The sequence below is a fragment of the Erythrolamprus reginae genome, chromosome 1 (assembly GCF_031021105.1).
Source record: "Erythrolamprus reginae isolate rEryReg1 chromosome 1, rEryReg1.hap1, whole genome shotgun sequence".
NCBI lineage: Eukaryota > Metazoa > Chordata > Lepidosauria > Squamata > Dipsadidae > Erythrolamprus > Erythrolamprus reginae.
The window spans coordinates 421,213,512-421,229,073 of record NC_091950.1 but is presented as its reverse complement, the minus strand read 5'-3'; the positions used below and the strand labels follow the sequence as shown (position 1 = coordinate 421,229,073).

The 15,562-nt window shown below is 40.5% G+C and overlaps 1 protein-coding gene across 2 annotated transcripts in view; it reads right to left on the bottom strand.

Moving 5' to 3' along the window:
* TLCD3A (TLC domain containing 3A) overlaps nucleotides 1-15,562 on the bottom strand; it is a 48,109-nt gene that overhangs the window by 18,565 nt on the left and 13,982 nt on the right. The window contains exon 2 of one of the 2 annotated variants that reach the window (XM_070735423.1): nucleotides 15,082-15,181. The exons of the other annotated variant lie outside the window; for it this stretch is intronic. Within the exon in view, the coding sequence (XP_070591524.1) occupies nucleotides 15,082-15,131 (50 nt within the window). The 5' untranslated portion in view covers nucleotides 15,132-15,181. The remainder of the gene's footprint in view (nucleotides 1-15,081; nucleotides 15,182-15,562) is intronic. 2 annotated transcript variants of the gene reach the window in all.

The following is a 15,562-nucleotide window of genomic DNA, read 5'->3' as shown; positions in this document are numbered from 1 at the left end:
AAAGGGGGGACATGATCGAAACATTTAAATATGTGAAAGGGTTAAATAAGGTCCAGGAGGGAAGTGTTTTTAATAGGAAAGTGAACACAAGAACAAGGGGACACAATCTGAAGTTAGTTGGGGGAAAGATCAGAAGCAACGGGAGAAAATATTATTTGATTGAAAGAGTAGTGGATGCTTGGAACAAACTTCCAGCAGATGTGGTTGGTAAATCCACAGTAACTGAATTTAAACATGCCTGGGATAAACATATATCCATCCTAAGATAAAATACAGAAAATAGTATAAGGGCAGACTAGATGGACCATGAGGTCTTTTTCTGCCGTCAGACTTCTATGTTTCTATGTTTCTAATACGAAATATTTCTGGAAGCAAATGAACAAAAGTTTGCAACAAGACACAGGACCATCAAGATAACGGGTGCAAGGGGTTGAACGAACTGGGGATGCTTAGCTCACAGGATTAAAAAAAGAAGATAAGAGAAGATAGGAAAACAGGCTAAAGTTATCTGGAGCAGTGTTTTTCTTTCTTTTAAAAAAAAATTAATAGTTTTTCTTAAGCAATATACGTTCAAGTACATAATACAAAGAACAGACATAAGTACACACAAATTTTTAAAACATTAGGGAGATACCTTGCTCTCTCTTCCTTTTCTTATTGTGTTTTATATATAACTCTACCCAATAAACAGTTTGCGGTTATCCATATCGGTATTTTTCATGCTCATCAGAGCATAAGAAGAGCCCTGCTGAATCAGGCCAAAGCCCATTGAGTCCAGCATTCTGTGTCCCACAGTGTCCCACCAATTGTCCATGGGGATCTTGAGCAGAAAGAGAAGGCAAGACCCTCCCTTTCCCTTGACCCCCAACAAATGGTACTCAAGGGAACCCTGCCTGCCTCAGCCAACATAGAGGCGGCACATGGACATCTGTTTCAATCACCACCTATGATAAACTTGGCATCTCTGAATCTGTCTCATCCTGCCTTGAAGCTCTCCAGGCTGACAGCTGTCACGACCTCTTCTGGAAGGGAATCCCATCAACCAAGGACCCTCTGGGTGAAGAAATATTTCCCTTGATTTGTCCTCACTTTCTTACCTATGAGCTTTAGAGAGGGCCCCCTCGTCCTAGTATTGGGTAATAGAGAAAAGGATTGTTCTCTATCCACCTTTTCTATCCCATGCATGATTTTATACACCTCAATCAAGTCTCCCCTTCAACGCTGTCTTTCAAGGCTGAAGAGACCAAGGCATTGAAACCTGGTTTCATAGGGAGGGGCTCCATTTCCTTGATCATTCTTGTTGCCCTTTTTTGCACCTTTTCCAGTTCCATTCTATCCTTCTTGAGGTGCAGTGGCCAGAACTGTACACAAGACTCCAAGTGGGGTCTCACCATCGATTTGTACAGAGGCAACACAACACGTGCTGACTTATTTTCGATTCCCTTCCTAATCACGCCAAGCATGGAATTTGCTTTTTTTAACTGCTGCTGCGCACTGGGTTGACATCTTCATTGAGATGTCCACCAAAATCCCAAGATCCCTTTCTTGGGTTATCTTAGAAAGCTTGGTCTTCATTAGTTGCTCTAATAATTTAACTCTATGTCTCTTAGAAATAAACATATATACTTCAATTCAAAGTGTATAAAGAATAGAAGGTAGAAACAAATATTTTACAAATACAATCCTTTGCAGATTGTAAAATAAACCTCGTATTGGATCTCAAAGATCTGGTTTTTATTCCATTTTAATTTATGTATATTACAGCATGTCTAACCCACAAGGAACATTATTCACTTTCAATCTTACAATAACACCTCTTTTTTGCTGTAAATAAATTAATTTTTCACATTGCTTATTCTATTTTGTAACCTATTATACCATTTGTCCCAGTGTTTTTCACAGTTGACAACTTTTAGAGGGGTGACCTTCAACTCCCAGAATCCCCCAGCCAGCATGCTTTAAGGTGGGTGGATTTCAACTCCCAGAATCCCCCAGCATACTTTAAAATAGACAGACTTCAGTTCCCAGAATTCCTCAGCCAGCTTGCTTTAAGGCAGTGAAGGGCTGCAAAATTTTACTACCACATTGTGGGCGTGGCTTACTGTGTGGGAGTGGCTTGATTGTCATTCATTCATTGATTCATTCATTCATTTTCAATTTCTAGGCCACCCTTCTCTGAGACTCAGAGTGGCTAGGAGTGGCTTGCCGGCCATGTGACCAGGTGGGAGTGGCTTGACAATCATGTGACCAGGAGGCGGCTTAAAGGTCATGTGACTGGGTAGAAGTGGTTTACATAGAAACATAGAAGATTGACGGCAGAAAAAGACCTCCTGGTCCATCTAGTCTGCCCTTATACTATTTCCTGTATTTTAATTTAGGATGGATCCATGTTTATCCCAGGCATGTTTCAATTCAGTTCCTGTGGATTTACCAACCACGTCTGCTTGAAGTTTGTTCCAAGCATCTACTATTCTACTTATGTATATTACAGCATGTCTAACCCACAAGGAACATTATTCATTTTCAATCTTACAATAACATCTCTTTTTGCTACTATTCTTTCAGTCAAATAATATTTTAAATAGGTGCTTGGGCTCTTTTTCAGTTGATTAAGTCACATTATTTGAATAGCCACAAAAAGGACAAATGGCAGACAGCATTATTGGTGAGAAGCACAGTCACATTTTAAGGTTTTGTACTGAACCCACAAGGTTCAGTATGATAACAGATTAGGCGAGTAGCCCAATTTTCTTTCATGGCTATAAAAGTTCAGTTCTAGATAGTGATTAAAATCATTAAAGCGTTTATGGATAAAACATACTATTTAATTATTTCCTATTTTTAAAATAATTAAGGATCATACTAAGGAACTAGAGAAGGAACGACAATAAAAAACTGTTAAGTATTCAATAAATAGTGCATAACGGTACTACCCCCCACTGCGTTCCTCCCCTATGGGGGCAGCAGACCCTCACAGTTTAAGGTGGGTAGAATCCCAGAATCCCCCACCCAGCATGCTTTAAGATAAGATCCCAAATAAGAAATTGCAGCAGATTCTGATGAAATATTAGGAGGAAAAAACATTCACAAGATCAAAGTCAAATTGAGGCAAATGCCAGGGGAACCATTGACCCCTACAGGAGAGGGACTTTGTTTCCGACTGGTCACTTTTGTGGATGGGCGAGATAAAAATATGTCACAATATGTTAGATCGATGGTCCTTAATCTTGGCAGGTTTAAGTTAGGTAAATCTCAATTCCCAGAATTCCCCAGCCAGGATGTTTTAAGATGGGGGGACTCCAACTCCCAGAATCCCCAAGTCAGCATGCTTTCACATGGGAAGACTTCAAGTCCCAGAATCCCCAAGCCAGCATGCCTTAAAAAGGGTGGACTTTTCTCCTAGAATTTCCCAGTCAGCAATTATTATTATTATTATTATTATTATTATTATTATTATTATTATTTATTAGATTTGTATGCCGCCCGTCTGCAAAGGCATGCCTTAAAATGGGTGAACGTCCACTACCACAATCCTCCAGTCATTTATTTACAAATGGTTAAACCTATTCCCAAAACAAGCCACAATACAGGGAATGCAGAATCAAAGCAACAGAGGAAAAATGAAGAGGAGCAAGGAAGCAGGGATGGGCTGGATGACCTCAAGAAAACCCTTCCACCTCCCCCTTCATTTGAGGGGGAAATCTGCAGTTGGCTGGGCCCAATTATCCAAGGAAAGCAACACAGCCTCTCTTTGTCAGGCGACCCACTTTCAACTTCACTCCGCTGAGTTTCAAAGGCCTTAAATCCCCAAATCCCATTCCTTCCCTTCCCGTGCTCCAAACATAAAAAGTTTGAGGGGGAAAAAACAGTTAAAAGTTGCAAATCACGTCGAAAATTCACACGAAAGAGGCAGTCCCCGACTTACGACCACAGCTGAGCCCAAAATTTCCGTGGCTAAGCGAGACAATTATTGAGTGAGCCTTGTTCCATTTTACATAGAAACATAGAAACATGTCCATAATTATACTCTTATTTTCTGGTCTCCTTTTTTGATAAATCACTCTTATTTACTTTTTAGTAACTAATATACTGTATATACTATATGCACTTCAATCTAAATGTTATGAATTATATATAGAACACCAAGATATACACGGTAACAACAAGGACAACTTATATGTATATACTTTAAGAAATAGAATATTGAGATATAAATTTTTATGTATTACTATGCAACAATTTTACTATTTCCCTATACCCTTTTGATTCTGTACCCCCCCCTTTGTTCATATTCCCTCCTTTTCTATTAATTTAATACATACATTTTATATTAAAAAAAAGAAAAAGAAAGAAACATAGAAGATTGACGGCAGAAAAAGACCTCATGGTCCATCTACTCTGCTCTTATAATATTTCCTGTATTTTATCTTGGGATGGATCCATGTTTATCCCAGGCATGTTTCAATTCAGTTCCTGTGGATTGACCAACCACGTCTGCTGGAAGTTTGTTCCAAGGATCTACTACTCTTTCAGTGAAATAATATTTTCTCACGTTGCTTCTGATCTTTCCCCCAACTACCCTCAGATTGTGCCCCCTTGTTCTTGTGTTCACTTTCCTATTAAAAACCCTTCTTTTACAACCTGCGGGAGTGGTAATGAATGGTTTTAAATCTTATTAGAGTTTTAAAAAGTTTTTTAGTATATTAATTGGATTTTTAGATATGTATATGGTACAGTGGTACCTCTTCTTGAGAACTATTTTCTATTCTATTCTACATTCTATTTTATTCTATTTCTATTCTGCATTCTATTCTATTCTCTATTGCATTGTATTATAATATTCTATTCTATTTTCTATTCTATTCTCTTTTCTTTTTTTCTTTTCTTTCCCTATTCTATCCCTATTCTATTCTGCACCCTCAACCACATTTTAGGCACTCGGCAACCAACCTCAACCTGTGTTTTTTATTATTATTATTATTATTATTATTATTATTATTATTATTATTTAGATTTGTATGCCACCCCTCTCCGCAGACTCTGCAGTTGGGTCGTGAAATGTGAGCAAGAAAACAATCAAACTCTGAGAGCATCAAAAAACCCACAGTTGTCCTTCTCCTGCTCCTCCTCTTCCTCCTCATCCTCCTCTCTGTAAACCTCCCTCCCTTTCAGCACTGATGGTGTTACCTAGCTGGGTCATGAAACGTCTTCAAGAAAAAACACCAAGTTTAAAGGGCACCAAGAACACCAACGAGCCACAAATATTCTCCTTTATTGAAATTCCAAATGGGTCTCACCAGCGCTCTATACAGCAGGATCACAATCTCTCTCTTCCTGCTTGTTATACCTCAGTAGAATGCTTGGCTGCATAGCTAGAGGTATAACAAGCAGGAAGAGGGAGACTGTGATCCTGCTGTATAGAGAGCGCTGGTAAGACCCCATTTGGAATAATACTGTGTTCAGTTCTGGAGACCTCACCTACAAAAAGAGATTTTGATCAAATTGAACGGGTCCAAAGACGGGCTACAAGAATGGTGGAAGGTCTTAAGCATAAAACGTATCAGGAAAGACTTAATGAACTCAATCTGTATAGTCTGGAGGACAGAAGGAAAAGGGGGGACATGATCGAAACATTTAAATATGTTAAAGGGTTAAATAAGGTCCTGGAGGGAAGTGTTTTTAATAGGAAAGTGAACCCAAGAACAAGGGGACACAATCTGAGGTTAGTTGGGGGAAAGATCAAAAGCAACATGAGAAAATATTATTTCACTTAAAGAGTAGTAGATCCTTGGAACAAACTTCCAGCAGACGTGGTAGATAAATCCACAGTAACTGAATTGAAACATGCTTGGGATAAACATAGATCCATCCTAAGATAAAATGCAGGAAAGAGTATAAGGGCAGACGAGATGGACCAGGAGGTCTTTTTCTGCCGTCAATCTTCTATGTTTCTACGTTTCTAAATAATTCCCCATAGCAAACAACGGGCTCCCTTAACAACTGCATTTTTCACCCGTGACCACCGCAAAAAGAATAAAATAATAAGAATGGGATTTGTGTTAATCCACTTAATGACTGCCGCAAGTTACGACCGAATTTCTCAAATACTTATAGGCCAAAACCTCTTTTTTTTTAGATGAAGCCAGGAACCAGGTGTATCTCAGGTGTAACTGTTTAAACTGGAAAAAGGAAGGCAGGTAGAAGAGGATAAACATGCCAGAAATAACTCCCAATGCAATCTGGCAAGGTCACCACGTCCGGATCGCTGTGCAAATATCCTTAAATCAATAACTCGGGCTTTCCTTTCATCCTATTCGTAATCCACTCCGAGTCCACATTCGCACAAGGGCGTCTAACATTTTTGAGACATTCCTTCTTTCTCCAGGTTTACTCCTCTCTTTTCCGGGTAGAGGCCTCGTCGGGCAGGTCAAAGAAGGAACCCCCAAATGTAAGCAGAGAAGGACAAATTTGTGTTTTAAAAATGCAATGTCCCGGAATCAGCCTCTAAGACTCCCAATTAACATCTGAGAAATAAATCAGAATCCAAATCTTGGCTTTCTTCCAACTCGCAATTTATTGACAGAGCCATGTTGGATACGAGCTGTAGTCAACCTGATACTAACTTTTCCTACAGGTTCATCCTTTGTCCCCACAGCCACAAGTTCATCACATGGACCGCTACTATTCTCTCAACGTTCACGATCCTTCCCTGTACTTCCGGCTGGTGCTGAACAAAGGATGACCTTGAATCTCTGGAAAGAAATTGGTTGTGGCTAGTATCTGTACAGTAGAGCCTCCAGCCTCAAGAGCAGTCTATCTCCAAATATCAGCAGCAGCAGACCAACAATTATGGAAAGTCTTCCTAAGTACAGGGTGTCCAGATTTTGAAATTCCCTGATACAGTGTTCCCTCGATTTTCGCGGGGGATGCATTCCGAGACCGCCCGCAAAAGTTGAATTTCCGCGAAGTAGAGATGCGGAAGTAAATACCCTATTTTGGCTATGAACAGTATCACAAGCCTTCCCTTAACACTTTAAACCCCTAAATTACAATTTCCCATTCCCTTAGCAACCATTTAGATTATTACTCACCAGGTTTATTTATTAAAGTTTATTAAAAATAAATATTTATTAAAGGTGGACGAAAGTTTGGGGATGAAATATGACGTCATTGGGCGGAAAAAACCGTGGTATAGGGGGAAAAACCACGAAGTATTTTTTAATTAATATTTTTGAAAAACCGTGGTATAGACTTTTCGCGAAGTTTGAACCCGCGAAAATCGAGGGAACACTGTATTTCCCTGACATTTCCCTGTAACTTGTGATCTAGTTAAGGCAGCGGTCGTAGATGGCGTCATACCAAACGGCTAAGCCATGGAGAAATATCGGTAGCTGAGGAGGCAAGTTGTTGCCACAGTTAGGCTCATTTTTACTTGACTCTGCCAGGCAGCACTTTTTGCCAAAAAGAGGATATTAATAGGATGTTAAATATACGATGGATAATTACTAAGGAAATGGCAGTATTAGTTAAAAGCAATGCGATGGGAGAATTTAGAGAAATAAAACAAGCAGCGATAGAAAGCGCTCAGGCAGTAATAGTTTTGGGTTGGAAGGATGCGACAAAATGGACAATACAAAATTGGTATCGGTACATGTTGGATCATATTCAATTTGAGATCATGGATAAAAAGATGAATTTGGTTAATGAAACTGATTTACGACAACTGGTGGGACAGTGGGACAAAATAAGATGATATATGGCGAGTAGAATCCAAGACCAAGCTACAAGAAACAAATTGGAATCACATAATAATAATAATAATAATAATAATAATAATAATAATAATAATAATAATAATAATAATTGTTCTGTCGGGCTCTCTGATAGGAGCTTCCCGAAAATTCAAGGATACAAATTTCAGACACACTCACACGTTTGAAAATTCAAAACAATGTTCTTTATCACAAAAGTCAAAATAAACTAAGCACTCTTTTTGTATTGCAAAGAGCACTCTTCCCAAAACAATCAGATAGTCTGTACAATTTCCCTTAAGCAGTCATTAAGTACTTAGCTAGCAGCTGTGGAGAAACTTCACACCCCTTCTTCTTCCAACGAAGTGAGACACACACACACACACACTGCTCTGCTTTGGTTTCAAAGGCGTGAAAAAGCAACAAAGTCCAGCACACAAGATTCCTGACGAAACTGCAACAGATATTCTTCTACAATGGCCAAACCCACATGCTGCTATTTATAGCAGCAGCCCTAATTACTGGAGCCCTACCCAAACACAGGTGGCCTCCCTTATTTCCTGTAATATGTTCTTACTTGGTCTCTTCTACGCATAATTCTGCGCTTGTGTGGGTCCAAAACGTCATCATCTGAAGCTATAGAAGATAAGGAAGATTGACTGCCTGGGCTGTGTGCCAAGCCCCCCTCTGCCGAGTCACTCCCACCTTATTCTTCGTCCGAGGAAACTAAACTCTGAACTGACTCTGTCGGCAATAACACAGGCCTGTGACCTGTTGAATTTTCCCCTGCATCCACCTCCCCATTCCCTGGGGCAGGAGCTGGGCCAGAGCCAACCACAACAAATAATAATAATAATAATAATAATAATAATAATAATAATAATAATAATAATTTATTAGATTTATATGCCGCCCCTCTCTGAAGACTCAAGACAGCTCACAACAATGATAATATGTAAATAGTATGTAGTATTTATAATATGTAAATAGATACTTTGCTCATAGGTTAAAATGATTTATACAAGAAACACCCCCGATTTGGTGGTGGGGTATGAATGTTTGTCCGGTGGTGGGCACAATTCCCAAAGCACTTGTTTTATCTTGTGTGTGTGCTTATGTTGTAAAAAATCAATAAAAATATTTTTTTTAAAAAAGGGGGTGGGGAAGCAAGGCAGCGCGATCCATTTTTTTTAAAACATGACTTTTCCTTGACTTTTAAACATTTTCATACAGTTTGGTTATTTCCCCTGATTTATTCCATTTTTTTCATGAATTCCATGATATTTCATGAAACTCTCACAGCCAACCCACACTCAGTAAAGGACCTTGGAATACTAATATCAAATGACCTAAGTGCTAAAGCCCACTGCAACAATATCGCCAAAAAGGCCTCTAGAGTTGTTAACCTGATCCTACGTAGCTTCTGCTCCGGCAATCTCACACTACTCACAAGAGCCTACAAAACCTTTCCCAGATCCACCCTTGACTACTGCTCATCTGTCTGGAACCCATACCACATATCAGACATTAACACCCTTGAAAACGTCCAAAGATATTTCACCAGAAGAGCCCTTCACTCCTCCACTCAAAACAGAATATCCTACGGAAATAGACTAACAATCCTGGGCCTAGAAAGCCTAGAACTACGGCGCCTAAAACACGATTTAAGTATTGCCCACAAGATCATATGCTGCAACGTCCTACCGGTCAATGACTACTTCAGCTTCAACCACAACAACACAAGAGCATGCAACAGATTCAAACTTAATACGAACCGCTCCAAACTTGACTGTAAAAAATATGACTTTAACAATCGAGTTGTCGAAGCGTGGAACTCATTACCGAACTCAATAGTGTCAATCCCTAACCTCCAACATTTCTCCCTTAGACTCTCCACGATTGACCTCTCCAGGTTCCTAAGAGGCCAGTAAGGGGCGTACATAAGTGCACTGGTGTGCCTTCCGTCCCCTGTCCAATTGTCTTTCCTTTATCTCATATATCATATATATTGTCTTCCTTTCATATATCCTCTCCTCTAAGTTCACTTTTACCCTTATATATATTACTACATGTCTATTTTTCTTCCTATGTATTTGTGTATTGGACAAATGAATAAATAAAAATAAATAAAAATAAATAAATTTCCTGAATTGCCGATTTCGCTTATAATTCCCTGATTTCCCTGTTTTCCAGGTTTGCTGGATACCCTGTAAGTAGTACAATTTAACCGGGGATTGGTTTGTTTGCTTGTTTATCTCCTGGTTAAGGGAAGCCCAAAGTCATCAGGGGAGAAGATTGTGAAGCAATTCTCCAAATATTTCTGAGGTCTGACGGTCACAGAAATTTCCTTCTGCTTTTAAACCAAACTCCATTTTAGAATCCCACTTGTGGTGTTTTGGGTTGTTGTTTTTTTGCAGAAATTCACGGGGGGACTTAAGCAGAGGTGGACGTCACCAGGGGTGGGTTGCCACTACCGCTGCTACTGGTGTGCTGCACAAGCAGCTTTGATTCGCGCACGCATGCACAGGAGGCCAAAACGCATGGAAATCTCGTGATGGGATGCGCGCGAAAGAGATTTGTTTCCGCCATCTTTTTTTTCAATTTTTTGTATTTTTCAATTTGTGTGCATGTATATATAAACCATACATCTTAACATTCAATCCTATACATATCGATGAAAGTTAATAATAGTTGATGGAAGTTAATAATAGTTAACAATATAATAAATGCTAAGCACCTGAATATTAATTGAGTTTGGAAATATTGAATGAAATTACAGAAAAGTAAATATGGAAACATATTAATTGACGCATTGAATGTCAGATAGATTCTTATAATATTATTAGTTTAGCCCAAAGACGGGCTACAAGAATGGTGGAAGGTCTTAAGCATAAAACGTATCAGGAAAGACTTAATGACAGAAGGGAAAGGGGGGACATCATCGAAACATTTAAATATGTTAAAGGGTTAAATAAGGTCCAGGAGGGAAGTGTTTTTAATAGGAAAGTGAACACAAGAACAAGGGGACACAATCTGAAGTTAATTGGGGGAAAGATCAAAAGCAACATGAGAAAATATTATTTTACTGAAAGAGTAGTAGATCCTTGGAACAAACTTCCAGCAGACGTGGTAGATAAATCCACAGGAACTGATTTTAAACATGCCTGGGATAAACATAGATCCATCCTAAGATAAAATACAGAAAATAGTATAAGGGCAGACTGGATGGATCATGAGGTCTTTTTCTGCCGTCAGTCTATATATAGTAGTTTTTGTATTGTAGATTTTATTGATGTTTTTATTGTTCTTTTTATTATTTATTTATAACTGCTGTTAGTCGCTCAGGGTCTATTTCGGAGTGAGCGGCATATAAATTTAACAAACAAACAAACAAATAAATCTTCTTCATTTCCCATTATATTCTAAATTCATCATGCAAAGTCCCTTCCGTAGTTCTAATACAATTCATATCATAAAGGTGGCATATTTTTCCAATTGCAACGCCCGACCATCATACTTTCTTATGCGTTCTTAGGTAGAGGTAAAGAATTGTCGTAAATCAAGGATTGTCTCATACATTCCCAGATGTGCAACCTCATTCTATTCATAATGAGTTTCCCTGGGGGCAGGGTGTGATCCAATCCATGTCGGCTTCCTGCTTAAAAACAGGCCAGGTTAAAGCCGCAAACAGCCCACAGTGTCAAGCAGCTAGCCCTCAGTGAGGAGCAATTAACTTCAAGGTGGCAGATCTCTACCGAGAAGAGTTGCAGTTTGTTCTTGGGCGGTTTGGTCTGTGCCAATCAAGGTGTTACACAATTAGATGTCATTAGTCACGGTTTCTCTCGGGTGGAGGTAGACACCAGTGACGGGGGTGTAACCCTCGTGTGATCACACTAATTGTCAAGGGGCCCCTCCCCTCCCTCCCTGCGAGACACAACTTATTTCCTTGGATTATTCCAGGACCTCAAGAGCAAAAAAATAAAATAAAAAATAACACGGGTTCAAATTCTTTTTTCCCTAAAGCTTTACTTCCATGAGCAAACATCAGAATCCCAACATATTCTTCTGAGGAAGTAATGTTTATTTATTTATTTATTGTTAGAGTTGAAAGGGACCATGAAGGCCATCGAGTCCAACCCCCTGCCCAAGCAGGAACCCTATAGCACACCAGTCAAGTGGCAGTTCAATCTTCTCCTAAAAATGTCCAGAGTGTTGGAGTTCACAACGTCCGCTGGTAGGTTGTTCCATTGGTTGATCGCTCTGACCGTCAGGAAGTTCCTCCTTATCTCCATGTTGAATCTCTCCTTGGTCAGCTTCCAGCCGTTGTTCCTCGTCCGGCCCTCTGGTGCCCTGAAGAATAAAGTGATCCCCTCCTCTCTGTGACATCTCCTCGTATACTTGTAGACTGCTATCATGTCCGCTCTGGCCCTCCTTTTCTCTAGGCTATCCATGCCCAGTTCCCTCGGTCTCTCTTCGTAAGTCTTGGTTTCCAGTCCCTTAATCGTCTTGTTTGCTCTTTTTTGCACTTTCTCCAGAGTTTCAATGTCTCTTTTGAAGTGTGGTGACCAGAACTGAACACAGTACTCCAGGTGTGGTCGGACCAGGGCGTAGTAGAGTGGTATTAAGACTTCCCTGGTCTTGGAGTGTATCCCCCTGTTGATGCAGCTTAGGATTGTGTTGGCTTTTTTAGCTGCTGTTGCACATTGCTGGCTCATGTTTAGTTGATTGTCCACCAAGACTCCGAGGTCTTTTTCGCAGTCGCTACTGCTAAGAGGGGTTTCTCCCAGGTTGTATGTGTGTCCAGGGTTTTTTCTGCCTAGGTGAAGGACTTTGCTCTTGTCGATGTTAAACATCATTTTGTTGGTGTGGGTGAAATGAAGTGAGACCAGACAAGCACTCGGTAGACGGTTCCTTTATTAGCTCTTTTTGAAAGTGACATTCAGCATGGAACTCGTCTGAGCTGTCAGTGGAAAATACAGCTCTATTTATACTATTTGTGGCTCGCGCCAAAAGGAACTGTCATGCGTCTGAGCCAATCAGACGCGACCTTGTTTTATTTACATTTTCTGCCCGGAGACAGCATTTCTCCTCAGTTAAACACATAGACTCAACACCCCTCCCTCCTTAGTTTGTAGCAATGTCAATCAGTGAGCCATGTGATGTAATCCTCCAATCTGCTTGGTCTGCGCGAGGCTCGCTCTGACCTGCGCAGATCATTTGAGTCCGGAATTTCAACGGTGGAGGTCGGTTCACTGCTAGCTCCTGAGTGCGGCTGGGCCCGAGTTGGGGCTCTGGCCGGCTGAGTCGAGCATGCAGGCCCCGTACCGACCTCTGAAGATGAAGATGGCTCGGTGTCGCCGGAGGACCTTTCCTGTCTTGGTGAGTCCATTTGCAAATCCAACAATTCAGGCTGTGTACAAAAGTCTGCTTGGGGGGAAGAGTTTACGTTAGCGGTTTGCTCATTGTTTGATTCAATGCGCCCATGCAAATGATCAATGTGCCGTTTCCATATACGGCCATCCTCCAGTTGTACAAAATATGTTTTTGGAGCGGTTTGTTGTATTATTTTCCCCTTGATCCAATTCAAACCCCCATCAAAATTTTTAGCAAATACATTTTGACCAAGGTACAAATTCCTTTCAGGTGGTACAGATATAAAATCATTACAATTAGTAGTACAATACTGAGGGTGCAACCTGTCCAGGGGGGACCTTAGTTTCCTACCCATTAAGATTTCTGCAGGACTCCTATGTGTAATGGAGTTGGGTGTAATGTGTTGCATTAACAAAAATTGGTCTAAATTTTGCTGTATTTCTCCTGGGCCTGCCCTGCGCAATGCTTCCTTTGCTACCCGAACATATCGTTCTGCCAGACCATTAGCCTATGGTGAGTAAGGGGATATGAGTGCGTGTCTGACCCCCAAATTGCTCAGAAACATTTCAAATTGTCTGGCTGTTAATTGTGGCCCATTATCAGAGACCAGTATATCCGGACATCCATGAGTTGCAAACAAATGGTACAAAGCTTTTATAGTGGAACATGTGGTTATATTATGCATGGCTATTATTTCAACCCATCTAGAGAAAGCGTCTACCACAATTAGGAAGTACTGAGACCCCATTGGGCCTGCGAAGTCGATGTGTAACCTCGACCATGGCCCAGTGGGTTTCTCCCATTCTACTGGAGTAGTTTTAGGGGGATTAGGTCGTGACTCCTGGCATGGGTCACATTTGGCTACCCACTGTTCAATGTCGGTATCCAGGCCTGGCCACCACAAATGTCCCCTGGCCAAACCCTTCATCCTGACAATACCAGGATGGCCCACATGCAACATAATGAGCACCTTTTGTTTTAGACTACCAGGGATGACCACTCTATCACCCTCGATCCACAGCTGACCTTGGAACATCATCTTTCAGCTGTGGCGAGGGGAGCGTTAGCCCAGGTCCGCCTGGTGCACCAGTTGCGGCCCTATCTGGACAGGGAGGTTCTACTTGCAGTCACTCATGCCCTCATCACCTCGAGGTTCGACTACTGCAGTGCTCTCACCATGGGGATACCTCTGAAGAGCGTTCAGAAACTTCAAATCTATCTATCTATCTATCTATCTATCTATCTATCTATCTATCTATCTATCTATCTATCGGTTATGACCTACAAAGCCCTTCATGGCATCAGGCCAGAATATCTCCAGGACCGCCTTCTGCTGCACGAATCCCAGTGACCAGTATTCCAAATGTGATCTCACCAACACTCTCTACAGCGGGATCACAATCTTCCTATTCCTGCTTGTTATACCTCTAGTTATGCAGCCAAGCATTCTACTTGCTTTCCCTACCGCCCTATTCACTTAACAACTGTATTCCTAACCTAACAGCAGTGATTCCCTTAACAACAGTGGCAAGCAAGGTCGTAAAATGGGGCAGAACTCACTTAACAACCATCTCGCTCACTGACAGAATATTTGGCCTCCGTTGTGGTCGTATGTCGAGGAGTAACTGTATGACACTACACACCTGCGAATGACAAGCAGTTACACAAACACCTACACTAGAATACAGGTAGCATTTGAATCAACTGACCGGAATGGAGCCCGCCCATAAGTGTCATAAGCTTATGACAGTCCATCAAATAACCAAATTTTTGTCGTTAATAAACGTGAGTAAATTTCCATCAGACCGATTGTTGCTTCACTTCTGACCTCAAACAACTTAATTCAGGTATTGCCACTTGCAATGAACTTATTCACACTTTCGTAACAACGGGCAGTTCTTCAACAATTAATCCACGTCTGCCAATTACGCCGAAGTAAATGAGAGGAAATCCCTACCTCCTGAGATCTAGCAACTTGCTTAAATGGAGATGGGGAAACAGAAACATCTGCAATGTTAACGGTGGATAACCGGGAAAACCAGGAGCATCCACAACCTCTGGAAGCAAAAGGAATTTGGGAGGCAAGTTAAAAAATGAACAAGAATTGAAATATTAAAGCAAATAAGAGATTTATTTGTTTATTTGTTTGTTTGTTTGTTTATTCGTTTGTTTGTTTATTGGATTTGTATGCCACCCCTCTCTGAGGACTCGGGGCAGCTCACAACATATCAAAGAAAACATAATATATTTATTTTATTTATTTATTATTTAGATTTTATGCCGCCCCTCTCCGCAGACTCCAAAGTTCTAATATAATGAAAAACATTCATTACCATACACTTTATGTGATTTATAAGCTGCCCAATTCCTTCCACACTCTGGGCAGCATACAAATCTAATAAATAATAATAATAATAATAATAATAATAATAATAATA